At 33.3% G+C, this 19,382-nt stretch overlaps 4 protein-coding genes, 1 long non-coding RNA gene, 1 other non-coding gene and 1 pseudogene across 6 annotated transcripts; 4 read left to right on the top strand and 3 right to left on the bottom strand.

Annotated features, from left to right (window-relative positions):
• Nucleotides 1-19,382, bottom strand: part of LOC149061897 (uncharacterized) — a 105,047-nt pseudogene that overhangs the window by 52,928 nt on the left and 32,737 nt on the right.
• LOC149061900 (uncharacterized) lies at nt 525-2,450 on the top strand. Its single transcript, XM_089216737.1, has 3 exons — nt 525-1,454; nt 1,517-1,737; nt 1,821-2,450. Exons 1-3 carry the CDS (start codon nt 899-901, stop codon nt 2,151-2,153), a joined length of 1,110 nt encoding a protein of 369 aa, XP_089072863.1. The 5' UTR covers nt 525-898; the 3' UTR covers nt 2,154-2,450.
• On the top strand, nt 3,022-3,405 carry LOC149061901 (uncharacterized). The gene is made up of 2 exons (XR_016189603.1): nt 3,022-3,205; nt 3,275-3,405. It is a non-coding gene; the product is annotated as an uncharacterized LOC149061901 (long non-coding RNA).
• On the bottom strand, nt 9,947-10,019 carry TRNAI-GAU (transfer RNA isoleucine (anticodon GAU)). The gene has a single exon. It is a non-coding gene; the product is annotated as a tRNA-Ile (tRNA).
• Nucleotides 10,753-12,048, top strand: LOC149061903 (uncharacterized). The gene is made up of 4 exons (XM_089216751.1): nt 10,753-11,526; nt 11,596-11,694; nt 11,754-11,843; nt 11,898-12,048. Exons 1-4 carry the CDS (start codon nt 10,831-10,833, stop codon nt 11,967-11,969), a joined length of 957 nt encoding a protein of 318 aa, XP_089072877.1. The 5' UTR covers nt 10,753-10,830; the 3' UTR covers nt 11,970-12,048.
• Nucleotides 12,209-13,034, top strand: LOC149061904 (uncharacterized). Its single transcript, XM_089216783.1, has 2 exons — nt 12,209-12,843; nt 12,905-13,034. Exons 1-2 carry the CDS (start codon nt 12,238-12,240, stop codon nt 12,986-12,988), a joined length of 690 nt encoding a protein of 229 aa, XP_089072909.1. The 5' UTR covers nt 12,209-12,237; the 3' UTR covers nt 12,989-13,034.
• LOC149061905 (uncharacterized) lies at nt 15,605-17,950 on the bottom strand. Its single transcript, XM_089216779.1, has 2 exons — nt 16,372-17,950; nt 15,605-16,314 (listed from the first exon to the last, which is right to left on the bottom strand). Exons 1-2 carry the CDS (start codon nt 16,460-16,462, stop codon nt 15,605-15,607), a joined length of 801 nt encoding a protein of 266 aa, XP_089072905.1. The 5' UTR covers nt 16,463-17,950.

The following is a 19,382-nucleotide window of genomic DNA, read 5'->3' on the forward strand; positions in this document are numbered from 1 at the left end:
TCTTGGACCTATATACCTTTTCTAATAAACAACTAATGCCAAAGGCACAATAAATCCAGATGACCATCAATAATTCTTTTTACTTAATAAATATTAAGTAAAGAGTTAAGTTAATAGTAACAGATTTATTATGTTTTATTTGTATTATATCCTGTAAACATTATTAAAGTAATAATAATAATAAATAAATATAATATTGTAATATTTCTCGGCCCCACCAGGGTAAACGCTGTATCCACTCTTATCCGTTTTTGGACAAGTGCTTATCACTTGTATTAATAATTGATAAGATATGAAGTTGATAGTAGTTTTTGGTGCGTGCGGAGCATGGAACTAGCTGCGGTGATCCGCTTGTCAAAAATTTAACATAAAAAATGTAAACATATTATATTATTTATTATAATATTAGATTAAAAATTTACCTCGTAATTTACTTTATTAAGTATTAATTATTTATCAACTTTTTTATTAACTTAGCACTAATAGGTAGTTGGCATAAATGCAGTTTGGTTCCCACGCGAATTTTTCGATTTTTTTTTTTCCAAAATGTGTGTTTCACGACACTGAATACAAAAGTCTAATTCCAAAATTCTCGCAAATCATTATTTTGGAAGTTATAGCCATCCAAAGTTTGCGATTTCACGTATTTAGTATTTACGCATGCATGCGCGCAAACCGGCTTTAGATACCCACTTTCTTACGTTTTCGTATTCTCGCCTCTCATTTATATGTTATTTTATTTTATTACAATATTATCTAAAGTAGTTTGATGAAAAATGTTAGATTATACCCTATAATTATATTTTTGTAAAAGTTATATTTAACTTATTAGTTTTATGTAGATATCTACCTCATTATAATTTTAATTAACGAGTTTCAAAAGGCAATAGAACTGATAATGTTTTATTTTCGTTTTAAATATTACTTTTTGAAGATTGCTATGTTAGTACCTACAAGCGTACTCCAGATCACTACAGTTTTTGTTACAGTTACGACAACATATCATTTTAAAATGACATCTATTAATTTTATTGAGTTGTATGATATATTTGAGCATAAAACCAATGGCCCCGTCTCAATGAGTGTTATACAAAAATTGCAATCGTGGAATTTGTTAGCCCGTGATGGTGTATTAAAATGTAAAAATGGTCATTATTTACAATTATACAGCGATATACGTTCTTTAGACGGGTTTAGTTGGAGATGTAGGGCACCTATAAATAAACAAAAAAACAAATGTGACTATTATCGATCGATTCGCATAGATACATTTTTTCATAAATCGCATTTGTCGTTATACCAAATAGTATCGTTTGCATATTTGTGGTTAGAAAACGTGTCACTGTCATTTATTGTTAAACAAATTCGAATTTCTCAACATACTGCTGTAGATTGGTCATCATTTCATAGAGAAGTCGTCTTCGAGGCTATGATTACGAATCATAATAAGATAGGTTAGTTTAAACTTAAATAAATCATTTTTTTATAGTATTAAAATAATTAATTCATATAATAGGTGGAGTCGGACAAGTTGTTGAAATTGATGAGTCCAAATTTGGTCGAAGAAAATATAACCGCGGGCATCGTGTAGAGGGGCAGTGGATTTTTGGTGGTGTTCAGCGAGAAACTGGGGCTTGTTTTTTAATACCCGTAGAAAAGCGAGATAAAGATACCCTATTAAGAGCAATCAATGATTGGATCTTGCCAGGGACTACAATTATCAGCGATTGTTGGAAGGTAGATTTAGTTTTTACTATGTGGGCTGTGCCGAGGGATATTGTGGTACTGAGTTGTGATATTGTGTTAATTTGTTTTACTAGAGTTATCAATGTTTGGAGGATGAAGGGTATGTTCATTTAACAGTGAATCATTCCATTCAATTCAAAAACCCAGAAACCGGAGCACACACTAATAATGTTGAGGGAATGTGGCGTCACGCCAAGGCTTCGCTTTCCCAATATTGTCGTAAAAAACGGTTTTATGGTGGATATTTAGCAAAGTACATGTTTTTGAAAAGGTGTCGTATATTAAACATTGAACCTCTAACGGAATTTTTTAAACTTGCTGGTGAGCTGTATAACTCAAAAGAAAACGATGTTTTGATAAGTGATGATGATAAAGACTCTTCTTCTACAGGAACGGATGACGATTAATAAAATATTGAAAAATTTAAATAAAATTAAAATTGCAAAAAATGTTTGTTTTCAATAACCCTCCCCATTCAAGTTTGATTTTTTAGCCCGGGGGGTTTGAGGGCCGAGCCCACATTCAACGAGAGGTCCGTAGGACCTCGAGTTTGGTGACTGGAGCTGGCAGGCGGAGGGAGCTACTTATACTTATTTTACTTTATCTGGCCATCAAGTCCGGCGACCGGAGCCGATAGGCTCCGGGAACCGGGGGTCCCTTGAATTTAAAGACATGAGTCATTTGTGTTAAATTAGTTTCAGATTACTTGTTAGGTCATCAGGCTGCCCGCAGGGCAGGGACGCTCTCCCCCCCGCGACCCCGGAGGGGTCGCCCCCCCCCCCCCCCCTCCCCCCAGGTTTGCTATTTAAGCCCCGGGGGGTTTGGGGGCCGAGCCCCCATCCAACGAGAGGTCCAGAGGACCTCGAGTTTGGCGACCGGAGCCGACAGGCGAAGGGAGCCACTTATACTTATTTTATTTTATCTGGCCATCGAGTCCGGTGACCGGAGCCGATAGGCTCCGGGAGCCGTGAAGTTTATTGACTTTAAGACATGAGTCATTTGTGTTACTTAAGGTTCAGTTTACTTGCTAGGTCACTTACCTACAGCGAACGTGCGTATATATTGGCGATGTGCACGGCATTAAAGTAGTGTTGCGCGTATATGCGTATAAACATAAAATCGCAAACTTTGGATGGCTATAACTTCCAAAATAATGATTTGCGAGAATTTTGGAATTAGACTTTTGTATTCAGTGTCGTGAAACACACATTTTGGTAAAAAAAAAATCGAAAAATTCGCGTGGGAACCAAACTGCATTTGTTCCAGGTAGTTAATATAAACTTCAAAATAATGAGTGTCACCAGTAGTTCTTCAATTAGTGAAATAGATAATACAGATTCCGACCCTGATTTTTTACTTGATGGCTCGAATTCTTCTTTGGCTGTTTCTAGTATGGACGATTCTTTGTATGCAAAGTGTGAAGCAGCGTTCAATAAAAAATTGAAAAAAAATAAAAAAGGTATATTTAAATTAAATAAAAACAATTCAATGAAATATTATAAATAAATTATCTATACATTTTATTTAGATTGTACTACCTACGATCTTGGCATATGAGACTGATGATGATACACCTGCCCAAACAAATGAAAATAGTTTTTATTTTGTTATTGTTATGATACAAAAAAAGTATTAATATTGTTTTGTTTAAATTTTTTTTATATAGTTATTATCATATTTTATTCCTAGTAACTTTTTTATATTATGTTTCTAATATTTAATGAACATATTATTTTTTGTTTTGAGTTATAGTCTGACGGTAAAGTAACCTGTTAAGTAACCACTTTATTGCAAAGTGTGGTTTATTATTTTGCTATTGTTACAATATAAAAAAGTATTAATATTGTTTTGTTTTAATTTTAGTTTGATTAATAGTCTGACAGTTATGTTACCTATACAGTATAGATTTTGTTATTTTTATTGTTAATAAATACCTACTTATATGTAAACTACCATAAAAAAAAGTATAGTAAGTAATTTATTGTATAGTATGTGCATCATATTAATATGATAATAATAATTTATTATTATTTGTTGGTCAGTTATGTTCAATTTTTTTTCCCTAAAATTTGGTGCAATAACCAGTTATGATTTGAACGTAACTTGTTATTGCACCGACTAAAAATTAACATATTGGCTAGTTTTGAAAAATATTGTAATATTGACATGAATATTGAAGCAATTCAAATCTTATCCATCATATTCAATTTATTGAATTCCAAATAGTATTATAACACTTCAACTTTTTCTAATAAATTTTAATATCAAAAAATTTGAGGTTTTTTTTGTCTCCTGAAAATTTTAACAAAGTGGACGTACCGGTGCCTTCAATTTCAAGCTATTCATCAACCTCATCATCTTCACATTCCGACATAAAACATGTATTTACAGTCAGTGTCTACGAATCAATCATCTCCATCAACAAGTGCATATTCGGATACGTCATGCTCACCTTTTAATCTATATAATATGGATGATGCAACTATGTAACTATTTTAATAAAAAACATATTTAATAATGATTAAAAAATATTGTTTATTTTATAGAATGATACATGTTATTTCGTACAATAGTTGGTAGATATTATTATAAATAATAATAATAATTAATAATATTAATAATATTAATTAATAATTATTATAATATATTATTTTTAAATTATTTTTTTTTCTCAATGTTAAGTAAAATATAAACAGGTAATAAAAATATATACTATTTGATATATATATCAGAATGTAGGTACCTAGTAAAGATTACGTACTTGATGAAAAAAACTGGTAGTTTTTTAAATATATGTAAACAAATTTAAACATTAAACGTAGTTAGTTATAAATCATTTTGTCACGATACTGCTCCTTCATTGTTGAAAAATGATTTGAATGTTTCTCTTACACCAAAACCTTCTGCATTTGAGAAACCGCCAGATCGTGAAAATGAAATTATATTGTCAGTAGGAGGCGTTTGTTCCGGTTCATATTCATAATAGGAATTTTTATTTTTCTCCAGGTATCCTTCTCTGAGCATGTTATGCAAACAGCAAGCCACCCATATAAGATCATCACATGTACTTGTTTTTAAATGTATAGGTTGGTAGAAAATTCTGAATACTTGGCTTAATAAGCCAAAAGCATTTTCTGTTACTCTACGTGCACGGCTCAATCTGTAGTTGAAAATAGCTTTCGTTTTATCGGCTGTAGCCATAGGCGCAATTTGGGGGGGGACTTGGAGGGGCTTAGCCCCTCCAATATTAAAATTAGCCCCTTCAAAAATTTATATTTAAATTGAAGTATTCAATCCTTCATTAATTATCTAATATACATAATACAATAACCGTCGTTTCAAAAAAAAATGTTCAAAAGTTTAATTCTGGAAACATAAAATAAGCCAATGCAACAACATGATGTTAAACCTTAGTTACCCGCCTTATTACGAGAACAATAAATTACTGTCTAGTGTCTTATTTGGCGTATATATATAAACTGTTATCATTATCTTTAACAATTCCAATTAGCTCTGCAACATGTGAAAGATCATTCTCAGCAATGAGAAAGATTAAAAATTGGCTTCAAACATCTTTGAATCGAGATAGATTTACAAATTTGTCATTAATTTATATAGAACGAGATTTATCAAATGAATTGTCCAACGAAAAAATATTAGATACGTTTGCAATTTCTAACCGAAGGTTCCAATTATAATAATATACTTAATAAATAAATATATATTACATTTATTTACCTAAATGTTGTTATTTTTTCATATAAATATTTTTAGCTTTATTAATAGATGCATTATAAGTGGATGAGAAAAAAATGAAATTGCCATCGAGTCCCCTACGGGTCTGTTTCATTTAAGTTTGTTAAGCCCCTCCAAGTTAAAAACTGAAATTGCACCTATGGCTGTAGCCGTTTTTTTTGTATAGGGTTTCATAATATGCTTATCCAAACGAAAAGCTTCGTCACCCACAATGACATGAGGCACTACTTTATTTGACCCGGGAAGTGCACATTCTTCTGGGAAGCCGAATGAGCGATTAAGTATTTGTTTTCCCATATTCGATTTCAAAAATATCCCGCTATCCCCTTCTTTTCCGAAAGAGCCGATATCAACTGCGATAAATTTATAATTGGCATCTACCATTGCCAGAAGCACTATTGAGAAAAAATCTTTATAATTACGATATAGTGATCCCGATTTACTGGGACATCGAATTCGTATATGTTTTCCATCAATAGCCGAAATACAATTTGGAAAATTCCATTTGTAAGAAAATTCAGCTGCTTTTGACATAAAATTAATAGTTTTTGTATCAGGCATAAAAATTGGAATTAATTTCGTTTTTAAAGCAGCTAACGTTATTTTGATTATCACACTTATATAACTATAGTTGACGCGAAATCCAAACGATAGTGAACGCATTGACTCACCAGTAGCTAAATACCTATTAAAAATTAAAATGTAAACAGAATCAGTTAAATAATTGTGCGTGTAATTTATTTAAATTTACCTTAGTGTGATCGCTAACTTTTCTGCTGGTGAAATTGGTTTTTTATTTCTATTACTTGGTGGTAAAGTTATTTCGTTTTCAACCATAGAGAGTAAAAAATCAAACTGTTGAATATTGACACGAAAAAATTCACGAAATTTTATGTTATTATTTTTTAAATGCCTATTAACTAACACTTCGTAAAAACCTTCTGTATCGCGATACTTGAACATATCATCTGTTCGCTTTTTTTTTGGTTTTAGATAGGAAAATATAAAATCTTCTTCATCTTCTTCCAATAATAAAGTCAAAATGTTATTATTATTAATATACATCTCCATAATAATTAAAACAAAACTGTATTAATTATTAATTATAATTAAAATTACACACGCGTCTGTATGTGGACAGGTTGGTGAGTGAACTGAACATTAATATCTACTTTGTAGGCTTGTAGCTATACTAGTTACCAAAATCATAGGCGTGTCCACGGGGGGTGCAGGGTATGCACCTGCACCCTCTGCGATTTCAAGTGGCACCATGAATTAAGAAAAATTGTTTAAAAAAGGTGGCTAGGGCTCATTAGCCCCTTGGGTACGCACCAGGTTGCACTCTCTGCGTCAAAGGTCTAAACACGCCTATGACCAAAATCGCCGTGACATGTCGCGTTTAGTAAAACACAACAGAAAAAATGCGTCGCGACCACGAGTCGCGGTGGTCGGTCGCGGCGAATGTCGCGCCTTGGAAAACGTACCTTTAAAGATAGGATCAACGATTCGATTCGATTTTCTCAAAAATGAATCGATTCTCATAAAAGATCGGACCATAGAAATCGATTAACCGCAAGAAAAAGATCGATTCGAATCTCCCAATTTTTAATGCAAAATAATAAAATACATAACATTTTTGTCGTTTTCGATACTATTAGTTAAGAATTTAGGATATTAACCAAGTGAGAATTATTTGTAAGTAATTATTCTATTCAATTATGAACAATATAATATAGATTTTATGAAGGAAGTTTTATTTTAAAAGTATTATATTATTTTAACAATTATATGTTACATTGTTATACGAGTTTAGACTGCTTAGTGTTCAGTTTAGTTTTTTAGTTTTTTTATTTTTTTATTTTTTCTCACATACAAAATACATTCTGGAATGTAAATTAAATTATTATTATATTTTTTGTTAATGCATTTGCATGAACATGCAGTTCATCACACCCGAGTAATTTTATATTAAATTTGTCTGTCCTTAGCTCATCTAATATTAAAAATAATACATTTTTTTATATTTTAATTTTTGCAATAATTGAGCAAATAGCATCTTCGAGCTAAAACTAATAATAATAACCTTTTTTTTCAAATTAATATACATATACATAATATATTAAGCCTACCATATTAATTGTTTGCGTATTTATATTTATTATATATTTATATATTATTATATTACTTGGTAAATAATTTCATAAAGTTCTTTAGATGGTACAAGTAAATAACCAATTAGGTACCTAAATAAGAATTAAAAATAGAATATTATCAATTTATAAGTATTATTAATTATTATTATGTATACCTATTACATTATTATTTTAATTGATAATATATACAATTCTCTATTGTAGATCTATCTTCTCTACATCATACTTAATATTTAATTATTTCTTCTTATATATTATTTGAGTACCTACATAAATATAATTAAGGTTTTTTGTTTGGGTATTTGGGTGTTTCCTACTTGGGACTTGGGTTAGTAGGTAGTAGCAGTATATTTGAGCTTTTATTAGCAGTTTGAACTAGTACCAGTACCTTATACCTTGTACTAAATTGTACCTATTTACTAATTCCATTTTTGTATATATATATATATATATATATATATATATGTATCATTAATAAATAAATATATAAATATCATACATTTTATTTAAATCAATATACGATATAGCTACGATATGGCTGAATACCATATATTATTACAATTTTTACATAATAATTGGTACACGATTCCAAAATAATTGTGTATTTTAATAATCTATACAATATAACATAAAATATATTATATTGGCATGCACATTATTGACATTTGAATAACAATTAAAATAAATAAAATTTAAATATAAATAATCTACATTACGACTCGTATAAAAGTCGGCCTTCGTGCGAATGGTAGCATACTCTGGCGATCAATTCTGAACTATCAAATTGCCCCGATTTTTTGCGTTAATATTGTACCATTGAAAGATACAAGAGCGGTGTCACCTTATCTTCTCTACATCGTAACCCTGACAATACAAATTGAAAAGTAGAATTCAAATTTCAAATAATGTAATAATAATACTGTCTATGTTGAATATTCTATGAATTATTTCAAGTACCAACTTTAATACTTTATTAACTCTTTGAGGGGCAGGAACTACCCATGAAATAAAACCCTTCGGGGGCAGTAAATGATTCCATAACATTTTAAAGTTTTTTTTTTTTTTTGTAAAAACTGTTTCTTATTAACTATCTAAAGTCAAAACTACTAAAAAAATAATTTTAAGTTAACAAATTTTTCTGGAAAAGCCTGGAAGGATAGGTTAGGTTAGGCCAAAAATGTTCAACCAATTTGTATAACATACATCATAATATAATACTCTAAAAACTATTAAATTTTTTCATATTAGATAATTTTAAGTATCATTAATAACACATATTTTATATCACAGATTTATATATCATAATATTAATCAAGTATAACAAAATATTTCTTTTATCAAAACTAGTTGAGAATTTTGCCTACATTTGCTTACTTGATAATACAATATGTTTTAAACATTCTGATTTACATAACAATTTTTTATACAAACATCATATTATATTTTAAAACTAATAATTTTTCTTATCACATTAGATACTTATTTGAAGTTAATAATTGCTTGAGAGTAGTTAAATTTTCACAATTATTTTTTCAACAGTTTGCACCTACAGATTGAGAAGAAATTAAATTATTGATAATAAATGATTTAAATTAATTTTGAAAATGGAAGCAAGTTGGGCTTATATTTTGTAAGTCATGACTGCAGACCTGACAGAAAAAATTTTCAACTGGGTCTTGATTAAACGAGCACAGTGATACAAATTTAAAACCGTCATTTTTTACATAAATATTGGAAACCTTTTTATTGTGGATATCCAGTTTTTTATGGTTGAAACTTTACTGGTTCCAAAGTTCATACTCTCTAAAACCAATAGAGCTTCCTTCCAGGATTTTCAATGGATTTATATGGACGTCACAGTACTCTGCATTCCTTCCCAGGATGAATTATTGTGGAACTGTTATTAACACTGTTGAATAATTTATCCACAAATAGACAGAGTTTTACAGTGTCTGACGCTTCTTTTTCCAGTTTATAGTAGCCATATTAACAGTTATTATTTAAATTAGATATTATGTTTATAAAATATTACAATACATAAATAAATTACTATCTGATTATAAAGTAACTCACTTGACCATTCAAAAAATAAAAGCATTATACTTCTAACTCTCTGGTTGAACATCTGGGCCACAATGGAACCCTTAATTTTTTCATTTTGTCAGAATATATATGTGAGTCTATCAGTTTTGGTACCATTCTTTCACCCACATCTAGATGGTATTGATTGATTTCATAAAATTTGATAAAATGCTTGTTAACTTCTCCCAGGGGAATAACGTCAAAAATCTAGCCGCCGGACCGAGAATCGAACTCGGGTCTCTCGCTTATCAGGTGATTGCTCTACCACTAAGCTACCCGACCGCATAGACCCATGACGCTATATTCCCAAGTTAACCTGATGTTTATATTCGGCCATCCTGCGTCCTCCGATCGCCCTCGATCGACGCTGGTCCCTCGTCACCCACCGCGGCCGTTTCTTCACCACCTGATCACCAGAGTGCACGACCTGTTAAACACAAACGCGATCGCTTCCGCACAACCTCTGGTGAACAAGTCCAGGTCCGTCACAAAACACGTCAGTAGGGTAAAAAAGCCACTACTGGAACCACCGCCACCGCCACCACATCCCACCGCCACCGCCACCGCCACCGCCACCACATCCCACCGCCACCGCCACCGCCACCGCCACCGCCACCGCCACCGCCACCACATCCCACCGCCACCACATCCCACCGCCACCACATCCCACCGCACCTTGACATTTGACAAGCCATAGGTGCCGCCGTCGGTACACCGCTCCCCGCCCCGCCACCACATCACACCGCCACCACATCCCACCGCTCCTTGCCCAGCCATAGGTGCCGCCGTCGGTACACCGCTCCCCGCCCCGCCACCACATAACACCGCCACCACATCCCACCGCCACCACATCCCACCGCTCCCTGCCCCGCCATAGGTGCCGCCGTCGGACGTGACCTAACCCACGGTATACATATATAAAACACTCATATTAGGTATACTTGATATAGTCTCCCACTACAGAACCGTTTCCCCACTATAAGTTATTATCCTCACCATACTCGAAACAATTAGTTAATAATTCAGTGTATGAACATTCAGTCTTAGTTTTGTTTTAACAGTGTCAAGTCGCGAGTTTTATAACAGTGTTATTATGGGTGGATCAATCAGTGAAATGAATCGGATGTACAAATATGTTGCGCCTACATCTCCGACTGAACTTATCGATTGCACTAATTTTACAATCGATTTTGAAAACCGTAAATTTTTAAACGTTGGTTTCGATTCAAAAGATGAGTTCAATATCGTCGTGCAAATAATTACACCGTCGCGCTATGTAAATATTTCTCCAGACTTCTTGAGGCGTATTTACTCAGTGATGGGCCATGTTTTATCTTACATTCTGGATACTACTGTTCGTTATAAAAAAATTATTTTTTTGGAAGATGAATTTGTATTGCTCACGAGTATGGTATATAAGGGAGAGCATGTTTTGGTCATGGAGTCTAAAAAAATAGACGGATGTAGAACTATATTAAATCGAAGAGATCTTATGACAATTCAAGATTTAGAGAGCACAATTCTTGAAACCATAACAATGAAAATCGCCATCACACGACCTATTATTTTAAATCAAATCGATCAAATAACCGACTACCTTAAAACCGATTTTAATGTTGATAAATCAGCGAAACTTGAAGAAGTAGTTTCAATAACAAAAGGAATTCATGCCGAATTAATCACAAGCCATATACCGAAAAACAAACAGAGTTTCATACATCAGATAAAATTACTCGCAACTGAACAGCTGGCAATCAAATGGATGGAAAAGCTGAATAACTCTATAAATGTATGAAAATTTATTTAAATATTTCGATAGTTAAAATTTTCGTATCATGATTACTTATTTTTATTACAGAATAAAACGGAAGCTTTTAACGTTGACATATCGCCACCAAGATACTCAATTTTGTCACCGTCGATTATACATGACGAAAACGATTTATCACAGTCACGGGTAATTTAAAAATTAAAAAAAAAATATTTTTCTCGAGTTAACCGTTATTTTATTTTTAGGGTGCTGACGAGGACAGGGGGTTTCGAGAATACTTTTCAACACGTTCGAGTTTACCAACGAGGGCACCAATTCGGAAAATCAAACCTATGGTAATACACACATTATTTACTTGATAAACGGATATTGATAAATTTTTATTACAGGCTGTTGACGAGAACGATGGGCCGACTTACTTTAACAGATTTTCACCATCCCCACCATCTTTGTTTGACTAAACAGACGACAAGTCTCAATCAACTCAGAGGAATACGAAATTAATTTTTTATTTAATAATATCTTATTAATGATGATAATAAATATTCTTTATATCATAACATGTGTGTTATTCATTTCGTTATACATATCCCCACCATAAAGGATAGAGTAGGGATTAATCCCCGCTCCACACGGCAGCACTGCATAAAACGTGTGACACGAGCATAGGACAAGTCAGTCGTAACCCGCTCTTCAAGAAGTGACAATTTGTGCGTTTGATCCATCATAATGGCTAGTCAACTTATCGACTGTTCGACTTTTTTCGTGGACGATAATATTTTTATAAATATAGGTCTAGATCCGGATTTTTTGTTAAATTGTGTTGTATGTATTACAAGTAACATGCAATGTGTAAAAATGAGTGTGGACTTATATGAATCGCTTAATGTATTACTTAAAGACATCAATTTTTCACTACCATCACATTTACTGTTAGAGGAGTTTAAATTGATGTCAATCGAAGAATGCAACGGCAACAACATACTGTCAATCAAATGTTTGCTTCAAGACCAGAATGTGCAGTTGACAAAAGGGAATGTTGCAAGGATCTTACAGTTAAGTGGTGCCATTGAAGAAGTTATCCAGATGAAAACAATGTACACACGGCCCACTGCATTGGATCAGGCATGTAAGATTTCAATGTTTCTCGGAAAGGAAATGCCGTTATCTAAAGATACAGCCATAACCGATGTTGAAGATTATTTGAACCGCATCGAAGTTAGGAAACTGAAAGAATGTATTCCAGTCGCAGGTACTTGCTTAATAGCAGATTTGAAAATCAAAGCACTCAAACAATTAGCAAGAGGCTGGTTATCTTATTCGGCAAAAATTGAGGTAATACAAACATATTTTTGCATATTATTTTATACTAAACAAAAACATTTTTTTTTTTTAGCCTGAAGTCAGCAGACCTAAGACAAGAGCATTCGTAGCACGTGAAAGGGAAATAGCAAGCCGTAGATTGAGTTTTGGAAAATAATTAATTATGTAATATTTTATTGTGACTTTGGTACATAAATAAAAAAAAAAAAAAAAAATGTAATATTTTAAACTCACATTTTTATTGTGGCTTTGGTCGATGATAATAAAAAACAACTTGATGTTTAAAAAAAAGTATTTTTATTTACAAACTATTTACAATTTCCTTACATCACCATTAAAAGGGTTATAAGTTATAATTTGATCGTGTAAAATGAGACAATAAGCTGCAGTCTTCGCTGGAATGGCTTTGCCTGTTTCGAACTCGATGCGTAAATCAACAGTCGACGATTTTACGTTGTCGTTTTGTCGTGATAAATCTACGACTATGATTGGTACGTATTGTTCAAAAATGGTTTTTGACAGTAGAGGCTCACTATATTCTCTATCGTAGTATGATTTTTGGAAATCTGTATATGCTTTATATAAAATGGCCGTAACGTTGTTTGTGAAATCTGAACGGAAATCTTCGTATGGATACACTTCAGAATTTAGATGTATTTTAAGGTTTTTCAGGTAACAGTGATCGAATCGTCCAGACGGATTAAATAAATTATTTTTTCGATCTGTTTGAAAGCCAATTAATGCAAATCTGGGTTTCTCGAGCAAACTGCTCGATTTAACCGTCCACGAATGAGAAGTGTTCTGAGGGAGAACCGGATATTCGCACAAGTCCCAATTTCTGAACGCACACGAGAGTTGTTTACGAGAGTCTAATACTTTTAATAGTTTTATTTTTTCTTTGTCACTCACCCTGATAACCGGCATCTTCCAAATAATTTTACTCAGCTCAATCACTACTTTTTTGAGTTTTTCTTTATTGTCATTCGCAGTGGTCTCGGAAACGTACAACGCATCAGAGTCCGTAGACGATCTGTTTAAAATGATTTGTTGGTTGCAGTTGAGTAGTATTTTTTTATAATCTTCACAAAATCCTAACAAGTGTTTGAGCGGGATACAACCAGCAAATTTGTTATTTAACGTGAAATTTTTATTTTCACTGACATTCATTTCTACGTCCCAAGCAGCATTTTTTAGATTGTTCAATTCATTCGGTGTGTGTGAGCAAAACCCTTTAAGACTCGATGATATTCCAGGAGATTTTAATTTTTGTATTTCAACACCGTTAATTTCATACCGGATTTCAGAAAACAAAAACGCCAAACCATTATTTGTAAAATTAATTTCGTTCGCATTAATTTCGTTCGAATATGATGCAATATCTGCTGGTATATTTAATTTACCTTCAATATAGAGATAGCTCTCGCAGGGGAGAGTGTAAGCGTCCATATTTTGAATGGATATTCTAATTTCGTCGTTATTGGATAAAGCTGTTGAAGAATAGGGGAGGAAAGAGTGGTACTGCATTTGAGTTATTTTGCATTCATCTTCATATCCGCCGGCCACGTCCAAATACATGTCATCCATGATTATAGAACTTTTAAAGACCGTAGAAATGATAGATTGTTCTTTGTTAGTTTCTTTACAATCGGCGTACGTCTCGACGTATTAATCTTGTTAGTAGAACTGTAGCGACTCTTGATAGCATTTCTTTTTATATAGCTGTTGAACTTAATAGCCATTTTAATGTTTAATTTGTATACGAACTGTGATTGGCTCCCCTCTTAAATTGATCAAATTATTATCTTGATCTCTTAGTACTATATTCACTTTACTTATAGACGAAGAATTAAGCCGGTAGAAAACTAGATGTTTTGGGACTTCTATGATTTTATGTCCAGGCGGCGAAGAAGGGAAAAACTCGTGTATAGTCTGGCTCGGTATACCATTACTGAATGAACCAGAAATTAGATTGCAATCTATTTTTATACAGTTAACTTTCATTATGTTGACTATCCGTTCAGATTCGTGTAGTGTCTTGGCGGAATAAACTTTATTCTCAAACCCTAATATTTTCGATATATTATGTTCAATAGTGAAATCAACATCATGACTACAAGTCATCGAGCATTTCAATGTGCTACCATCGGCTTTGAGTTGAAACAAAGTAACATGATTCGGTAATAGTTTTTGAATCATCGACTCCAAGTTAATTATTTCGTACGATCCCGTAGGTATAGTCACAGTCACACATTTTCCGAGTGAATCGTGAAAACCTATTGTATTGCAATCCGGTTCTACGTTTGGTATAGAATTATGTGTTTGCAGGCTTAAAAGGCACAGCTGAGAGGTATTTTGTACTTCTAACGGCGGGAAAATATCACAAGACATTTCGCTGGAATTACCGTTTAATGTTATCGTGTACATGATAAAAATTTCAAACACAAATGACCACAATTATATGTGTTATAACGTTGATGCCTAGTGTAATTATATTGTATTTTACATCCGCTGAGGTACGATTGTAGTTCCAGTGGTGGTGGTAGATTTCCAAAACTGTCGTAATATTCTACTTGTTTTCCGATTTTCTTATACGCTACCCAATGAGTTCCGGTACTTTTTTCAACGTCCAAATTGATAACAGCCGATTCTTTATGCTTAGGACGTTTAGGTAACCTATCTCTGGAAAACACTCCGATGAAATGAGGTATTTTCATTATGTGCGCGTGTTTTATAATTTCATAATCGTACAAAGCTCTTTTGGGTAACGTAGTAATTAGTTTTTTTTCCTTTTTACGGTTTTCTTCACAGATTTATGGACTCCCTTTCTTTTATACGAACTACCTCCTTGTGAAGAGAGATATAGTCCTTTACCTTTCTCGATCTTATACGAGCCACCTTTATTAGGGGCGAGGTATAAACCTCTGCCCAAATGTGTAGGTTCATTTCTATTGAATTCGCTAACGGTCTTTACGACGTTAGCAATACCCCCCGTCAGCGCTCCGAGTGCGGATAAACCGGCAAAAATTGGTATCAGTGGTAACATTCCTCCAGTTTTCGGTAAAGGTATAACACGAGGTACCCGAGCTTTCTTGCTGTTTTTAAGAAATATTTTTTTAGCTGCCACAAAACATTTTTTTGTTAATTTCATCATGTTTTTTTCTTTCATATTTTTTTTTAATACATTTTTAGCTGCCTTGACTGCTGCGTTGAATCCACATCCAGCACCCATTTTTCGTTTTGCCTTCATGCCAGTAGTGACCAACCACGCTGCTGCCTTTTCTTTTAAATTAGAGTCTTTTGACTTGAATCTATTCCAAGCCTGGTTTTCTAATATATAATCTGCTTTTTGACGATCAGTCAAAGAGTTGCTGTGATCATAAGCGATATCGTGTTCTTTACACAACGAGTCTAGGGGGTTGATACCTTTATCGCCGCGATCTAATCGTTTTTTCAATTTTGTACCTGGGCCGCAGTACTGATAACCTAAAATTATGAGTCGATTATATTGAATGTTATGTGTGTTGTATGGTTTATAATTACCCGGTAAATGAAGTTCAAATGGTAATTTGTTTATAAGAGTGTTCACGATACCTCCGCCTTTATTCTTGTTGTTTCTTCGAACGGGTGACATCGTGTAATGATTAGATTACAGAGATTACCCAAGTATTTATAATGAAGTTTGTAGATCAAGAAATAAAACTCACAGTGGAAAATGTCGACCCGCCTACGAGTCTCCAATCGAGGCATGGGAAGCTTTTACCGAATACTTGTCGTGCTTTAGTTGTCGGGCCTTCCGGATGCGGCAAGACAAATTTGATTTATGCTTTATTGACTAACATCAATGGTATACGTTTTCACAACGTTTATATATATTCGAAAACACTCGATCAACCTAAATATAAAATGCTTTGTGAAATTTTAAAAGATGTAGAGGGCGTTCAGTTATTCACTTTTCACGAAAACGACGAGGTTATCCCACCAGAAAAAGCATTACCAGATTCTGTTTTTATATTTGACGATATTTTATGTGAAAATCAAAATATCGTACGTTCTTACTACACGCGTTGTAGACACAACAATATCGACGTGTTCTATCTAGCACAATCATTCGCTCGCATACCCAAACAACTTATTCGAGATAATAGCAACATGATTATATTATTCAAGCAAGACGAGACTAATTTAAAACACGTTTATATGGAACACTGTTCGGGTGATATGAACTATTCTGAATTTAAAGAGTTTTGTACTTTGTGTTGGAGTAGGGGGAGATTTAATTTCGTCGTGATAAGTAAAGACTGTGAACGTGACAACGGACGGTATCGACACGGTTTCGACACATTTGTCGTTGTATAAAACAATGTAGTTCATTCTCAACCATGGAAGACAGAAGTGCAGTGTTGAACGAATTAGTTATTGCCAAGAAAAACATTAAACGTAAATTTGAAGCATTGAAAAGAGGTGAAGCTGATATTCAATCTTATGTAACGCAAACATTTAAACCAATAATCGAACCGTTGAACAAATTACAAAATTCCGAAGCCGGTAATAATGAAATTATAGCTGAAGGTACCCCATATATAGCATCCGATAGCCAGTCTGAAATTTTTCGTACATTAGAAGAAGAGGAAAAAGATAAAATATATGGTCCAAAAAAATATTCTAATGGAAAAAGCAAGTTAGGTCAAGAAGAAGTAAAATTCAAAAACAACGCAATAATTATCAAAGATACGTCTTATCAGCTAACGCCTGGACTTGTTGAGTTATTATGTTTCAGATATCCAATGCAATATACTGATAATGATTTAAATACATATAAAGAAATACTAATACAAACTTCAGCACATTTGACACAGGACGGTGCAAAAATTAAGAAAGGTGGTACAAAATATACACAAATTATTCGCAAGCTATTTCCATCGGGAATGGGAGTGAAATTACAAACACATGATTTAGTATATTGGAATGACCCAAATGAGCTGGTTGATAGGTTGCGACTTCTTTTAGCCTCTCAATCTGCTGGAAACACTGGGGTTTCAAACGAAATATTATCTATTTTTGAAGAACTGTACGAATCTGGTATAACAAGGAAAATACCAAATGTATAAACGCAACATAGCTATCGAACTTCACAGACCGGCTAGGAAAAATTATACGAGGCGAAGAGTAAATGTGTATGGAAAAAACGATTTGTGGCAGGCTGACTTGGTCGAGATGATTCCACTTTCAAAGAAAAACAAAGGATATAATTATATTCTCTGTGTGATTGATTGTTTTACGAAATTCGCCTGGGCCGTACCATTGAAAACAAAAACAGGGTGTGAAGTGACCAAAGCCATGTCTACAATACTTGTAGATAGGTCGCCCAAACTGTTGCAGGTAGATAATGGCAAAGAATTTTATAATTCAAAGTTTGACATGTTAATGACTAAGCATAATATAAAAAAGTATAGCACATATTCCACGACAAAAGCCTGTTTTGTGGAAAGGTTTAATCGAACTTTAAAAACAAACATGTATAGAGAATTTACTGCTCTGGGTTCACAAGAATGGATATCAATTTTACCTGACCTAATCAATAATTACAACAATGCGAAACACAGAACGATTGGGATGACACCATTGCAGGCAGACGAAAATCCTTCACTAGTTACTTTGAAACAACGTACAATCACTAATAGAAAAGTAAAATTTCATGTCGGCGATAAAGTTCGAATAAGCATTCACAAAGGAGTTTTCACAAAAGGGTATTTACCCAATTGGTCAACAGAAATATTTACAATAGTAAAAATAAATAAAACAATACCACCAACTTATCAGTTACACGATTATAATGATGGCCCAATAGCCGGCTGTTTTTACACCGAAGAATTATCTAAAACCAATTATCCAAATGATTATTTAATTGAAAAAATTGTACGAAAGAAGGGGGACCAGATATATGTCAAGTGGGTGGGATTTGCCAATTCCCATAATTCATGGATACATAAGGACGATGTTAAAAAATAGTTTCAGTGGTTGTTCAGAAGTCAATCCGTTCGGTACAACGAATTATTATTATTTAAAAAATTCCATTTTATGTCACACCATGTCGTCGGCTATCTTGGACGTTCAGTGCATTCTCGGAGTCAACAACAAGTACTTTATCAAAGAAATGTCTATAGTAGATACTGAAACATGGTCCAACCAACACTGGATATTTAAACATACATCTTTAAAACAAGATGCAAAAAGTCGAAGCGTAAACAGTTGGCTGAAGCGTTTATATCACGGTTTAACGTTGGAATATGGTGATGTAGAGTATGGAGAAATACAGAAAATATTTCAATCGTTAAAATTCGATAGAATTTACGTTAAGGGCTCTCAAAAACAACAGATTATCAACGAGTTTATGCCACATGCCACAGTATTCAACTTTGAAAATTTGGAATGTCCACGGATTTGTCAATTGAACGGAGAAACACTACCATGCTGTATTTTTCATAAGGATTTCAATCCAAAACAATGTACATTGTATAAAGTATTTGCATTAAAAAAATGGTATGTTAATA

The sequence above is a fragment of the Diuraphis noxia genome, unplaced genomic scaffold, assembly GCF_037042655.1.
Source record: "Diuraphis noxia isolate RWA-SAM2 unplaced genomic scaffold, SU_Dnox_SAM2 contig0001, whole genome shotgun sequence".
NCBI lineage: Eukaryota > Metazoa > Arthropoda > Insecta > Hemiptera > Aphididae > Diuraphis > Diuraphis noxia.